Source organism: Cervus canadensis, chromosome 4, assembly GCF_019320065.1.
Source record: "Cervus canadensis isolate Bull #8, Minnesota chromosome 4, ASM1932006v1, whole genome shotgun sequence".
Classification (NCBI taxonomy): domain Eukaryota; kingdom Metazoa; phylum Chordata; class Mammalia; order Artiodactyla; family Cervidae; genus Cervus; species Cervus canadensis.
The window spans coordinates 104,357,818-104,370,448 of NC_057389.1; the positions used below are offsets into that span (position 1 = coordinate 104,357,818).

Consider the following 12,631-nt stretch of genomic DNA (forward strand, 5'->3'; position numbering starts at 1 on the left):
ATTTCAGATCATGGAGAGAGTTGGAAATTCTGGGAGGTGAAGATTCCCATCCCAAAGGGTCATCAGGATTCCATGTGCCTCCCCTAAGCCCCGCAGCCCCCCACCCTAGGCCACTCTAACCCCGAACTCACCTTCACAATCAGGGCACCTAAATAGTTTTGTTTATTTAAAAAGATTCCTTGGAGGGGGTCCTGGGTAGGGGGAGTAATAACCCTTCTTCACACTCAGCTCTGGCAAGCATTCTGGGAAGCTAAGCCCCCCTTCACACCCACACTCCCCACTGGGGTGCACCTCACATGGAGGCCAGAGCTGTTGCGGCCCTCAGAGCTCGGAGTACTCGCCCCTGCTGATGCTGACCGGGCTAGGGCACCCTGAGGTGAGGGTACAGAGATGGCCCCCAGCCTGGGGGTGGCCCCTGGATCTCCATGCAGCAGGGAGGGCAGCCCCAGCCTCTAGAGCTTATCTGGCAGGACCTGCAGGCAGAGGGGAAGCCAGGCTTAGCAAGAAGCCTGGGAGGGCCAGGACCACAGAGCAAATGAGGCCCCAGTCCAGGTCCTGGGCCCACCACTTTCAGCTAGGTGCCCTCGGCAGGCCGCTGCCCCTCTCTGGGCCCTGGTTTTCCTATCTGAGAAGTAATCTCTATCCATCCCATGGGTTGTCCTGCAGGTAACAGACTTGGCACCGGGCCAGTATGCAGTAGGTGCTCATACATGCCCCGCAGGTGGCTATGTGCATTCATTCCTGAGGACGATATTCCCCTCTGGACATTTTGAAGGGGTCTGGGTGTTCTTACTTGGCTAAAGGCCACAGGGGCAGGCACACAGTAGGTGTTAGGTAAGTGCTGGAGGAAAGACTTGACCTCAGCAACTCTAAGGCTGAGGATGGAGAGCCCGCGGCCCGTGGTCACCAGGAGGGCCCTTGTCCCGCGGCCTGCCCGCCCACCTGGGCTGCCCCTTACCTCTCGCCGCGCCCCGTCTGCCCGAGGACAGGATCCCCTCGTCCTGTGCTTGGAAGGAAGGAGGCAGTGTCTGAGGGCTGCGGTCCCACCTCCCATCCCCTTTACCCCTTGGCCCCACGCCTCCACCCCTCTCCCGGGGGTCCCATTTCCCTACCTGGTTGCGGGTCTTATGTGACTTCTGCATCCAGGCTCGCCACTGGTCATAGAGGCGGAAGCTGAGGTTCGAGCAGTACGCGTGCTTCTTGAGCCAGCCCAGAAACTGCTTGAGCTCGCGCCGCACCGGCCCCGAGCTCGGCTCGCCGCCCCGCGGCTCGCAAGCCCCGCCGCCCGGGCCCGGGCGCTCTAATGGGGGCGGAGCGGCAGCGTCAGGGCGCGGCCAGCAGAGGGCGCGCGCGGGCAGGAGAGGGAGGTTCCCTAGCGCGGCAGGACCGCGTTCACCTTGGGGATCCCACCCCCGCCCGTCCCTGTTTCAAGGCGACCGGGTCCGCCCCACGGCCCGGCCCAGCACTGCAGCCCAGCTGCGCCCCCGAGGAGACAGGGGCCAGGGTGAGGAAGGGGTTCCTCCTCCACATCTCCAGGCACCCGATTCTTGCGGCCTGAGCCAGGTGTGAGTGAAAGCGGGGGAGTGGGGAGGAGAAGGGCCAGGGCCAGAGGGATAAGCCGCAACGGAGCAGGGGGCAGGGGAAGGGAGAGAGACGCTGATGGGAAAGCTGGAGAGAGCAAGGCAGACATTAAGAGCTGGAGGCTGGGAGAGACAGATACAGGGAGAGTGAAAGCCACGGGGGACGGCCAAGGAGATGCAGAGGGTGGAGAGATGGAGAGGGAGCCAGAACAGGAAGGGACAGAGACGCTGGGGACGTAGGGACGCAGAAACCAAAAAAGGCAGAAAGACGGACACAGGGAAAGAGAGTGGGTGACAGAGAGATGAAAGGAGGCTGACAATCCGAAGTGACTCTGCGGGGAGGGACAGTCCCCAGGACAGGCCTGAGAGTACAGCCGGATGGATGGGGAGTGGGCCAGGAGGGCCAGGCGGGAGGCCGGCCTGTCCATCCAGCCGCCAGCCGCCTCCAGTCCTGAGCAGCCTGAGCGGGCCGGCGGATAAGGACATCGGCCTCACGTCATAAATAATGCCGGGGACCCGCTGACAAGCCCTGGCACAGCCCCGGCCCCCACTGCCCCTGGCGGCCTCCCCTGGCCTCCCCCAGCCTCCCCAGCGGACGCAGCCGCCTGCTGGCTCCCGTGCAAGAATCGCAGGTGCTGGGCACGAGCAGGGGCCAAGGCTCAAGCCCCTCCTGGCTGTGCTCGTTCCCGCCCACCCCTGAACCTGGAGGGGCCCAGGATGGGGGCTGGGGAACTAGCTGGAGCCTTGGTCTGCCATTCCCTGACTCTGAGACCCTCTCTGGGCCTTGGTTTCCCCATCATTCCAAGAGCGTGAGCCTGGACTTGGAAGAAACTGCGTTCAGATCCTTGTGTGACTCTAGGGGGCTGGCTGCACCTCTTGGGGGCTTGGGGTCCTCGTCTGAGAAAAGGGTGCCTCCCTTGGGTGAAACCATGGCGGGGAGCAGGCAATAGGAGCCTCAGTAACTATTACTTGCAAACACTTGGGTGGCACCCACCATGAGGGCACTTTCCATGGGTTATCTCTCATCTAACCCTCACAATGGCCTCAGGCAAGCATGACTGTCATCCCCACTTTGCAGATGGGAAAGCTGAGGCCAGACATACCAAGTAAGATTTCATACCATTTCACAAAGGAGAGAAGATGGCAAAGGGAATCAGACCCAGGCCTCTGATCATCCCATCCCGCTACCTTGATTTGAAGGGGAAACCAAAGCCTGTTGTAGGGAGAGTTGGCAGCCTTAGAGAAGTTGGCAGTCTTAGAGAAGCAAGGGTCTCATATTCACTTGCCCTTAGGGGCTAGGGAAGGGGTACACGTGGGTGCAATGGGCCAAGTGGGGATAGCGCAACCAAAAGAGCAAGGGCCATGACTTGAGGGGCAGCCTCTGCTGATAGGGGCTGTGGAGTAATTCTGCATCCTGTTACATTTTCTAGACAATTTTTTTCTAGGGAATCTAGGGTATTTGGGTCAAACTTGCTGTTTTTAAAAGTCTGCAAGTAGTTCAAACTTTTTTTTTTTTTCCCAAATGACAGGCTAAGAAAATAAATTCAAGGGCCACAATTGGCCCCTGGGGGGGTCAAGAGTTTGAGACCTCGACTCTCCCGAAGGAAATAAGGAAACAGAGGCTCAGGCTGTTTTGGTGCTGGTCCCAGGCCCACCCAGCCCTGCTGGGGTGCTCACCACTTCGGGGGGTGGAGGCGGCCGTGGGGTGGCTCCATTCGCTCCAGATCCCAGCCTTCTTGGAGCCGTAGATGCCAAAGGGGTTGCAGCGCACTTGCACGAAGTAGACGGTGCCGGGCTTCAGGCCTGCCAGGCGGCAGGAGGTCTGGTTGCTCACATCGTCCACCACCTGGGCGGCCAGCGTAGGGTCAGAGGCGGGCGTGCGGTGGGGGATGGGAGGAGGGCGGAGCGGACCTGGGGGGCGGGGCCAGGCACCTTCCAGTCCACGCTGTCCTCCACTCGGTAGCGGATCTGGTACTTGGCTTGGAAGAGGAAGTCCTTGAGGGCAGGCGGTGAAACCCAGCGCACACTCAGCTGGTCCTCCAGGCCCCCTACGCGGCTCACGTGCACGTCCGGCGGGGGGTCGGTGGTCACTAGGGGGGCAGGGCGGGCCTTCGTCATCAGGATCTCTTTGGACCTGGCTGGCACCCTCTGGGTCCAAGTACCAGAGCACGTGGCTTAGATGGCACCTGCTTCCGTTCTCCTCCCTCCCCCGACTTGGGACGGGTGGATTATATTAGATAATATTCGGGTAACACTCAGCACCTAGAAGCACTCAATTAATGTTAGCTGTTATCACCACAATTATCTGTGACAGGAGAAACATAATCCTATCTTCAGGGAACTATGTAAAAAGCAGACACTGCCTGGATGATGATATTATTATTATTATGCCCAGGAGTGCAGGGGGCCCTTAGGCTGCCAGACCCCTGGGAAGCTCCCCTTGACACACCCCCTCCACTGCCTACCTCCTGCTCCTTCCGGCTTCACAAAGGTCCTCAGTGTGACTGCTATGCTAGGGGCAAAGGGACACTGGGACATGCCCGCAGCAGCTTCAGGAATTGAGGAAACAAAGTGGGAAGCAAGAGGAGGGACTTGCTGCAAGCGTTCCAAGGATCCTTCTGGGAGTCCTTTGGGCTGCAAGGAGGGCTGGCCTCTTCCCCTGAGGCCTTGGTGAGGGGCTGAAAGGGTTAAGGCACAGGCCTGCTCCGGGCTGAGAAACACCCTAATTAGATTAGGCCCAATTCTGCTCGCGGATCATCCACTTCCTGCCTCCTGCCTGCACCCCCTCTCAGCTCCAGGCTGCGGCTTCCTGGGGCGCCTCCCGACCTGGGCGCCCCCTCCCAGCTCCCTGGGGCCCTCTCCCCGCACACCTGGGCTGCTGATGGGGGAGGCAGCCAGGCCAGGTGTTCTCCACAGAGTAGGGGTATCCTGGCTGCTGCAGGGGGCTGGGGACCAGTGGGTGGATGCCTCGCTCCTCCCATCCCCAGCCAGCCTGGTCCATGAGACCTCAGCTGAGCTGCAGCCATGGCTGGGCTGGTGTGTGTGTGGGGAGGGCTGGAGGTGAGGATTGCAGGTGGGCCACGCCGGCCTTGGTGGGGGGCGGGGCTCACCCACATCCAGAATGTCCAGTGTCAGCACATCAGAGCGGGCTGAGCCCAGCCGGTTGGTGGCCTCCACCCAGATCTCATAGGGTGTGAAGAGAGCCAGGTCCTTGGGGATGTGGCAGGAATGAGGTCCCACCGTGTGGTACTCCTCACATGTGTTGTCCTGCCCGTACCACCTGCAGGGACAGGCGGGGAGGAGGACACGTGAGGGGCCCCCCAGACCTCCCCATCCCAGCCCAGAAGTGCAGACAGGACCCCGGAGCTCAGAGAGGGCGGCCCAGGCCACACAGCCTGGCTGGGACACGTCACCCGAGGGCCACCACCAACCTCAGCTTGTACTTGAGGGAGTAGTTGGTGTGGAGGAAGGTTTCCCCGTGGGCCCCCGGCGTCCAGCGGCATGTCAGGTCCTTCATGTTCTTGGACCAGCAGCTGATGTTGAAGGGTTTCTCTGGGGGGACTGGGGAAGTGGGTATGGGGGCTGAGGTCTGGGCTGGCCACGGACAGGGGGAAGGAGGACTTGTTGGCTGTCAGCCAGGGGCCCCCCCTTGGAGCAGAAGGAGGATGGACAGAGCGGACGTGGGCAGTTCCACCTGCCCAGCTCTCTTGAGGATGGTGTATGGGAGCCTCCAGGATCTCATGCCCACCCTGGGGGCCCATGCCCCTCAACTTGTGCCAGTATACCCACTGTTCAGCCCAAGACCAGAGGGCCCATGATTCACACCCCTCTCCAGAGGGAGATGCTGCCCCCAAGATCTGCCCCTGGGTTGTCCACTTACGGCCAACATAGAGGCAGGAGCCGGCCAGGATGCTGCCGTCGCGGGCATGGCACACGAGGTTGTCCCCTGACTGCTGCCTGGACCCATTGAGGTTGGCCAGGGCGAGGGCCATAGTGGAGGCGTTGAGCATTCGGGAGAGCTCAGGCGGCAGGCGGCGCCCGTTGAGGGTCCAGTAGAGGCCCTCGGCGGTGGCCCCCGGGGTGTCCCCATGCACTGAGCACGTGGCCTGCAGGGAGGAGCCGATGAGGAGCGTGGGGTCCTGGGGACTGATCACAGCCGTGTCTGGGATCAGAGAGGAGCGCCGGTCAGGGCTAGGATGGAGCTGCCCTGGGCCTTCCACCATCCTAGGACCTCCCAGGCACATGGCAGTCCTGCAAAGGAGCTGTTTATGACTGTGGCCCATTTTACAGAGAAGGAAACTGAGGCTCAGTCGGGTCAAGTGACCAACCTAAGATTGATGGCAAAGCTGAGATTCAGCCCCAGGACTGTCTGATTCCACAACTCAGTCCTTCCAAGCCAGTTCCTCACTGACTTGCTCAGGGCTTTTTCCGATTGGTGACAAACCTCATTCAGATCCAGGGAACTCTTACTTTGCACACACTTCTGACAACCACTGCACTCTGCTTTTTTTTTTTCTTTTAAATTTCATTTTATTTTTTGACAACTAGAAATAACAGATTGTGTGTTCTTTCTTTGATGTCCCTTAGAACCTCACACATAGTAGATGTCTCTAGGGGGAGGAAAGCACTTCTAAAAAGAGGTGCCCTACTAGAATCCTGCTGATTTTATGGATGAAAAAAACAAGGCTCTGAGAGATGAAGGCCCTTGCCTACGGTCACCAAATAGAAGGTGGGCACACTACACCTGTATTCATCAGTCTCTAAAGTTCTGCTCTGTACTGCCACCAGAACTGAAGGGGACTGTGGCAAGCTCTATGCTCCCAACCCTCATCCAAAAGGTCTGGCCATCATCATCATCCTTCCCCTCAACTCAGTTTTCCTAATCTGCAAAATGGGAACAAGAAAGCTCACAGTCCTCAGGGCCATTGGAAAGATCAGATGGGAAGTGACTTCCTAAACTGGGCTGTGTGTGAACTGGGTTCTGAGCACAGGAACCTCGGGGAGGCCATGGTTGATGCCTTTCCTCCCGACTGCCACTGGGGCAGCCCAGGGCTTCTTCTGAAGATTAGAATCTAAGGGGAAACTGTCTTTATCCAGGAGGAAATCAAGGCACAGAACAGGGAGAAGGGTGCCCAGTTCAAGTCCTAGATGTCGTTCTAAGCCTCAGTCTCCCCATCTGGGAAATGGGCATCATGGTATTCACCACATGGGGTTGTTTGATAAGAGGGAAAATTTTGTTTTAAGGACAACTCTGTGGGACTTTTAAGCCAGACTGGCCTGGTTTCGAATGCCCTTAGCTCACCCTGGAAGTTGACCCAGTTCCTTTATGTCTCTGAACTTTTGAGAAAGTTTCTCTCTCTCCACCAACAGTGGTTGTAAGGATTCATTTGTTCATTCATTAATTCAAGGAGCACCTACAATGTGTTAGGACCTGAGGGCACAATGGTAACCAAGACACTCAAAATTCATGCCCTTGTGGGACTTGAATCCAAGGGAGCAGCAGGAAAAAGCAGAAATATCTAAGAGAACAGACAAGGGAGAAAATAAAGCACAAATCAATGGTGGCAGCTAACTGACCCAAGAGGCCTGTCTGGGGAGGTGGCATTTGACCTGAGATGTGAACAAAATGAGTTAGTCACTCAGTCATATCTGACTCTTTGTGACCCCATGGACTGTACCCCGCCAGGCTCCTCTGTCCATGGAATTCTCCAGGCAAGAATACTGGAGTGGGCTGCCATCCCCTTCTCCAGGGGATCTTCCTGACCCAGGGATCACACCTGGGTCTCCTGCATTGCAGGCAGGTGCTTTACTGTCTGAGCCCCCAGGGAAGCGCGTGAAATGAAAGAAGCAGCCATGAAAATATATAGAAGAGGGTGTTCAGACAGTGCAGTAGCAAGTGCAAAGATCCGGGGGTCCAGGTGGTAGGCAATGAGGTCAGGAGGGGCCAGACCTTCAGAGAGGAGTCATTCCAGAGTTGAGCAGGGGAGGGATTTTTATTTGAAAAGGATCGCAGGGCAGCTGTAAGAGGGGACTGGAGGGGGGCAGAGGGGCCGGGGGGCGGCCAGCTTCCCTGACAGCCAAGGACAGGGTGATCCCAGTCTCCTTGTAGGCCTCCTCCGTTCCCGCGGCTGCCCTGTGCTGGCCCCCACGGCCCCACATGGGTGAGACGGGGTGGACACAGTTCCGGGGCCGGCCCTGATGACTTTCCCGGGCAAACTTGGCCTGGAGGGCCAGGTCTTGCTAGAGCCTGGGATCGCAGTTGCGTTTGGGGCTTGGCCCAGGGCTCGCCGGAGGTCTCAGCGTCCGTGCGAAGGAGCCGGCTGAGCGGGCCAGAGCCGAGGAGGCGGGGGCGGCCGGGGGCGGGGGGCCAGGGGGCCGCCCCGGAGGTCCCAGGCAGCCAGCCGCCCGCTAATTCGGAATTCCTTCGGCATGAACTCGGGCGTGCCAGCGTCTCTGCCCCGGCCCACCCACCGCTTCCTGCCTGGGCCCCCCCCCAGCAGGGTGGGAGGCATAGCCAGGCCTGCCCAGACCCCAGGCCCATCCTCAACCCTCAGGGGTGGGTCCCGCCCCTCCTGTCCCCCACCCACCACCAGAGCCAGGCCAGGAAGGGGGCGCTCTGGGGGGTCCTGGCTGGAGGCGGGGGCAATGCCCCTCTGCCCCACCCGCCTGGCCTGGGCTGGTGTGACCTGCCTGCCAGCAGCTGCAGCTGCCCTCCCGGGGCTGGGCGGGGGACGGGGCGAGAGGGCAAGGCCAGGCGGGATTGGACAGGCCGGTCCCCCGACCCAAGCTCCAGCAGGAAAGGTCACGGGGAGGCCTTCTCCTCCTGAGGATGTGGGTGCCCATCTCAGCTGGAGCACCTGGGCAATTGGCTTTCTTTCTCCTGTTCTCAGTTTCCTCCTCCGTAAAATGGGAGGAAAATCCATTCTACCTGCTGGGGAGATGAATGAGATGAGCTCATGACGTCCAGAGGGCCCAACACACTGAAGTGCAGAGGAGCTGTTGGGATTAGGGCCCCTCCCAGCTCTGGGTCCTGGCCGGCTGGTGCTCTCTCCACGAACAAAGCGCCAAGGCATTCAGCAGAACTGGGATGCATACATTCCAGCCCAGGCAGAGCAGCTGGGGACAGTCCACTGAGGTTGGGGGGGGGGGCTTGGCCTGGTTTGGGGGCTTCCTAGAAGGCTCCCCAAGCAGATCCCTGGGCTAGGCTTTTGGACAGACCCCCCCCACCCCACCCCCCCTCCCTGCCTCCCCGCCCTTTCCTGCAGAGCTGGGGCCTTTAAAAGTTTTTTCCTCTCCCCCTTCCCAATCTGGAGCCACTGCCGTTATTAAAAAGGAACACCATGTGTTTTAAAAGCGAAAAGTGTGAGATTCTCTGCAAGCAAGGCAGGAGGGTGGCCTCCATCCTGGGGTCCCCATCTCCTGTCCTGCTGGTACCTGCAGACACTTTACGACCTGCTCGCCTGCTGGTCAGGTGCTAAGACACACCGTAAGTAGAAACATATTGCCGAGGTGTGAGAATCTTTTATTTAATTTCTTCCCCCTTAAAGGAAAAAACACACACACAACAATCCCACCACACCTTTGTTTGTTGCTCTGCTGGCTGGAAAACAAAGCCTGCCACTAAAGATGGCAGTCACGAATGCTGCCCGCTGCCTGGCAGAGCTGTCAGGAATCTAAGGAGGGCCTTGGGGCAGCCCCTCACCTGTCCAGGAGCCTTGGGCATGCTAGGCTTTCAGCAAGTGCCCCCAGGACCCGGGACCCTGAGCCTTCTGGAGGAGCACCGCAGGGAGCCTGCAAACTGCTCTGTGCAGTTGTAGGTCCGCCAGGGGAGCAGTTTGTGCTCCTGCTAGCCGACCTGCGTGCCTGGATGGGGCCCTCAGGGTGACTGTGAACACCCAGGGCAGGCTGTGCCTGCCTGTGTGCCCCGCATTGCCTCCCCCTTGGAAAGAGTGTGTGACCATGAATGTGTGTGTGTCAGGGATGGAATGTGTGTGTGCGCGCCCCGATGGTGTGAGAATGTGCATCTGGGATGCAGTGTGCACGCATCCGAGGGCGAGGGTGACGGGCCACAAGCCAGTGTGAGTCTTTGTGTGTCTCTGGGTGTGTCCCAGAGTGGGTCTGGATGTGGAGACGGTGTCCTGGCGGGGGTGTGCATCGGGTGGGGGCCCGGAGAGTGCCGGAGGCCAGGAGCTCCCCACAGGGTGGGGGTCTCTCGGCCTGCGGGGGCTGGGGGCTCCCGGTGACTGCCCACCCCCACATACCCAGGCTGGGCCCAGGGTGCCCGGACTCGCTGGCTCCCGCTCCCTCTCACTCTCACCCACTCTCTCACAAAGATTTCTCTCGCTGGAATCTCCTAGTCCGGCGCAGCGTGGACGGGAACTGTTCTAAACGCCGCCGGTGGCGGGGACTTCGTAGAACCCCGCGCGCGGGGTCCCGCCGGGGGAGGGCGGCGGCGCCGGCCCGCGGAGAGGCGCGTCCCCGGGGACCCCGGGCCGCGCGCCAGGCGGCCAGAGCGGCCCCCTCCCGCCCCGCCTTCCTCACGGGGCTCACCCCTCCACCCGGGGGGGCCCCGCTCAGGGCCGGCACCCAGCGCGCCTACTGCGTGCGCCCCCGCCCGGGTGCGGTGACCCTCAGTCTCCACGACTCCAAGTCAGCAGACGCTGTCGCTTGCGCCCCCCGCGTCCCGGCGTGCAGAGGGTCCCAGGCCGCGGCCCCTCACCCCCTGGGGCCGAGTCGGGCGTCCTCCACAGGGCAGCCCAGGTAAGAAGGCCTCAGTATCGGAAGCCGGACCCTCGGGCCAGGGAACTTCGGCGCTGTGCGCCCCACAGGTGAGGGCGCCCCGAGGGCCGCTCCGGGGGCGCCTTCCTTTGTTCCCGGGCCGTCCAGGTGGCGCCCGCGCCCCCTCCCCCCCACGGTTGCCCCCGGGGCGCACCCTCTCGGCCCAGGCGGGAAGGAGGGAGCACGGCGCCGTGTACTCACCGGCTCCTGATCCCGCTCGCGGCGCCCCGAGGACGCAGAGCAGCAGTAGGGGCAGCAGCGGCGGCGGCCGCCGCGCGGATTGGGCGGCGGGGCCCGGGCGGCCGGCGGGCATGGGGCCGGCGCTGCCGGGGGCGCGCGGCGGGCGGCGGCGAGGGGCGCGGGGCGCAGGCCGGGCGCAGGAGGGCGCGGGCCAAGCAGCCCGCACGTCGCTGGGCGCGGGCGCGGAGGCCAGAGCAAGTCTGAGCAGCCGAATTGACAAGGCGCTAATGCGCCGCTGGCCCCGCCCGGCCCCGCCCCCGGCCCGGCCCCGGGGGGGCGGCGGGCCCCGCACCGGCCTCCCCGCCGCCCGCCCGCCCGCCGGAGGGCACCGCGAGCCCCACCCGTCCGGCCTCCGCCCCGCCGCGCACCGCACACGCCGTTTTTCCCGCGGCCCCAAACCCCCCAACTCTACCCTTACCGACCTGGGACCTCCCTTTCCGACCCTGCCAGCTCCAGGCTCCCTACCCCCAGTCTGGGACCTGGCGGCCCCCAGTCGCGTCTCCGTACCCCCGCCCACTTCCCCGCACCCAGCCCTCAGCCGTGTGCCCCTTCAGCGTCGCCTGCAGCCCCGAGCCCCGGTCCGCTCCTCCCCCCTATCCTCTGTCCCGGCCCCCACCCCAGCTCTGGCCCCGCCCCCCACTGAGCGGTCCCTGAGCCCCGCCTGCTCCCATCTCCAGCCCCTTTCCTCCCCGGGGGCCTAAGAGTCGCCCTCCGTCCCGCCCCACGCCCTCGGCGCGCGGGTCCCACAGGTTTTGGCCCAGCGCTCCCCCTCCCATTTCATCCCGCCTCTTCTGGTGCTCCGCGCGCGCAGCCTCGGCCCCAGGCTTTGCTGGAAGACCGAGCAAAAGTTGCAAGGCTTGGAGTCCCCGGACCTCACCCAGGCTCAGCTGTCCCCCTCGAGCGGGTCCGAGCCGGGATTCTGTGGGGGCGCCCGGGGGCCTCGGGAGGGAGTTCTCGCGTGGGCAAGAGGGGAGAAATGGGCCCCGTGGGAAAGGAGACGGGGGCCTGCGCGGGTCCCGTGTGCGGGGCAGGAGGGATCCCCCAGGAGGAGAGCGGTAAGCAGGCCCTCCCCCGACTCGCTAACACCCCCCCACGGAAAAATCCGCTCAGCGGCCCGCGGGTGGGGTGCGCCACGCAGTGAGTAATCGCTGGGGCGGCCGCCGCCCGCCGACTCCAGGTAACGCCGGCTGCCCCGAGCGACGCATAGTTTGTCTTCCTTTTTTTGCGCAGGGATCCTTCTCCGTGTTATTATTTTTGGCCACTGCTTGGGTTTCGGGACCCCTCCCGGCCCCGTTGCCTCACCCTCCTTCTCTCGGTCCTCACCCGACTCGGGCGCCCACAATAAAAGGGCTCCTGGACTCCAAGGCCCCGGGGGAGGGGGGAGCTTGAAATGAGAGTTCCGGGGCTGCCTCCAGACCAGTCTTCAGAGCCGCAGCCCCGCCCACAGCCATGTGCCCTCAGAGAAGAAGGGCTCTATCTCCCCCTTCAGGGGTTCCCTTAGAGACCTGGACCTTCCCTCTAGCCAAGGGGGTAAAAGTGTCTGAGGAGGGCTCAGGAGTTCCCGCCTCGTTTGCCTAAGGCGGCCCTCCACCACCCCTGCTAAGTAGCCTGAGGTCCCCAACTCAGACCTCAGACTATCAAACAAGACGATTGAAGGACTGGAGTCCTGGGTGTGCCCCCAACCCCCAACCCCAATCTGGACTCTGGATGAGTTTGTGAAGGAGAGAGCTGAGCCCTGGCATGGGGCACTGTCATCTCCTGGGGAAAATCAGGCCCCTTTGCCTCGGTTTCCTCCTCAGCACTGTGGGGGACTCCTAGCCAGCCCACACGTTTCTGTGGGAAGTTGCAGTGTAGCAGAAGGCTCCACAGTCTAAACACTTGTGATAGAGCCTGGTACTGGGGGCACATTCTTTTGGAGTCCCAGTGTGTCACCTCTGAAAAATGGGGCCACAGTCCCACCTGCCAGAGAATTCAGTGAAGGTGGCTGTTCTTGGCTGGAATTGTGTTTTCAGGATATATCCCAACCCTCCACC

General features: G+C 62.0%; 1 protein-coding gene across 2 annotated transcripts; it reads right to left on the bottom strand.

Annotated features, from left to right (window-relative positions):
• Positions 1 to 144: 144 nt before the first annotated feature.
• Positions 145 to 10,846, bottom strand: CRLF1 (cytokine receptor like factor 1). Of its 2 annotated transcripts, none has more exons than XM_043467402.1 (9): positions 10,560 to 10,846; positions 5,461 to 5,742; positions 5,012 to 5,141; positions 4,691 to 4,860; positions 3,513 to 3,670; positions 3,258 to 3,426; positions 1,113 to 1,300; positions 959 to 1,001; positions 145 to 473 (listed from the first exon to the last, which is right to left on the bottom strand). In XM_043467402.1, the coding sequence occupies exons 1-9, from the start codon at positions 10,669 to 10,671 to the stop codon at positions 460 to 462; spliced, it is 1,266 nt and encodes a 421-aa protein (XP_043323337.1). In that variant the 5' UTR covers positions 10,672 to 10,846; the 3' UTR covers positions 145 to 459. The 2 variants fall into 2 exon arrangements, with proteins under 2 accessions (XP_043323337.1, XP_043323336.1); XM_043467401.1 differs by having other exon boundaries at positions 959 to 1,006; positions 10,560 to 10,814.
• Between the last annotated feature and the right edge of the window lie 1,785 nt (positions 10,847 to 12,631).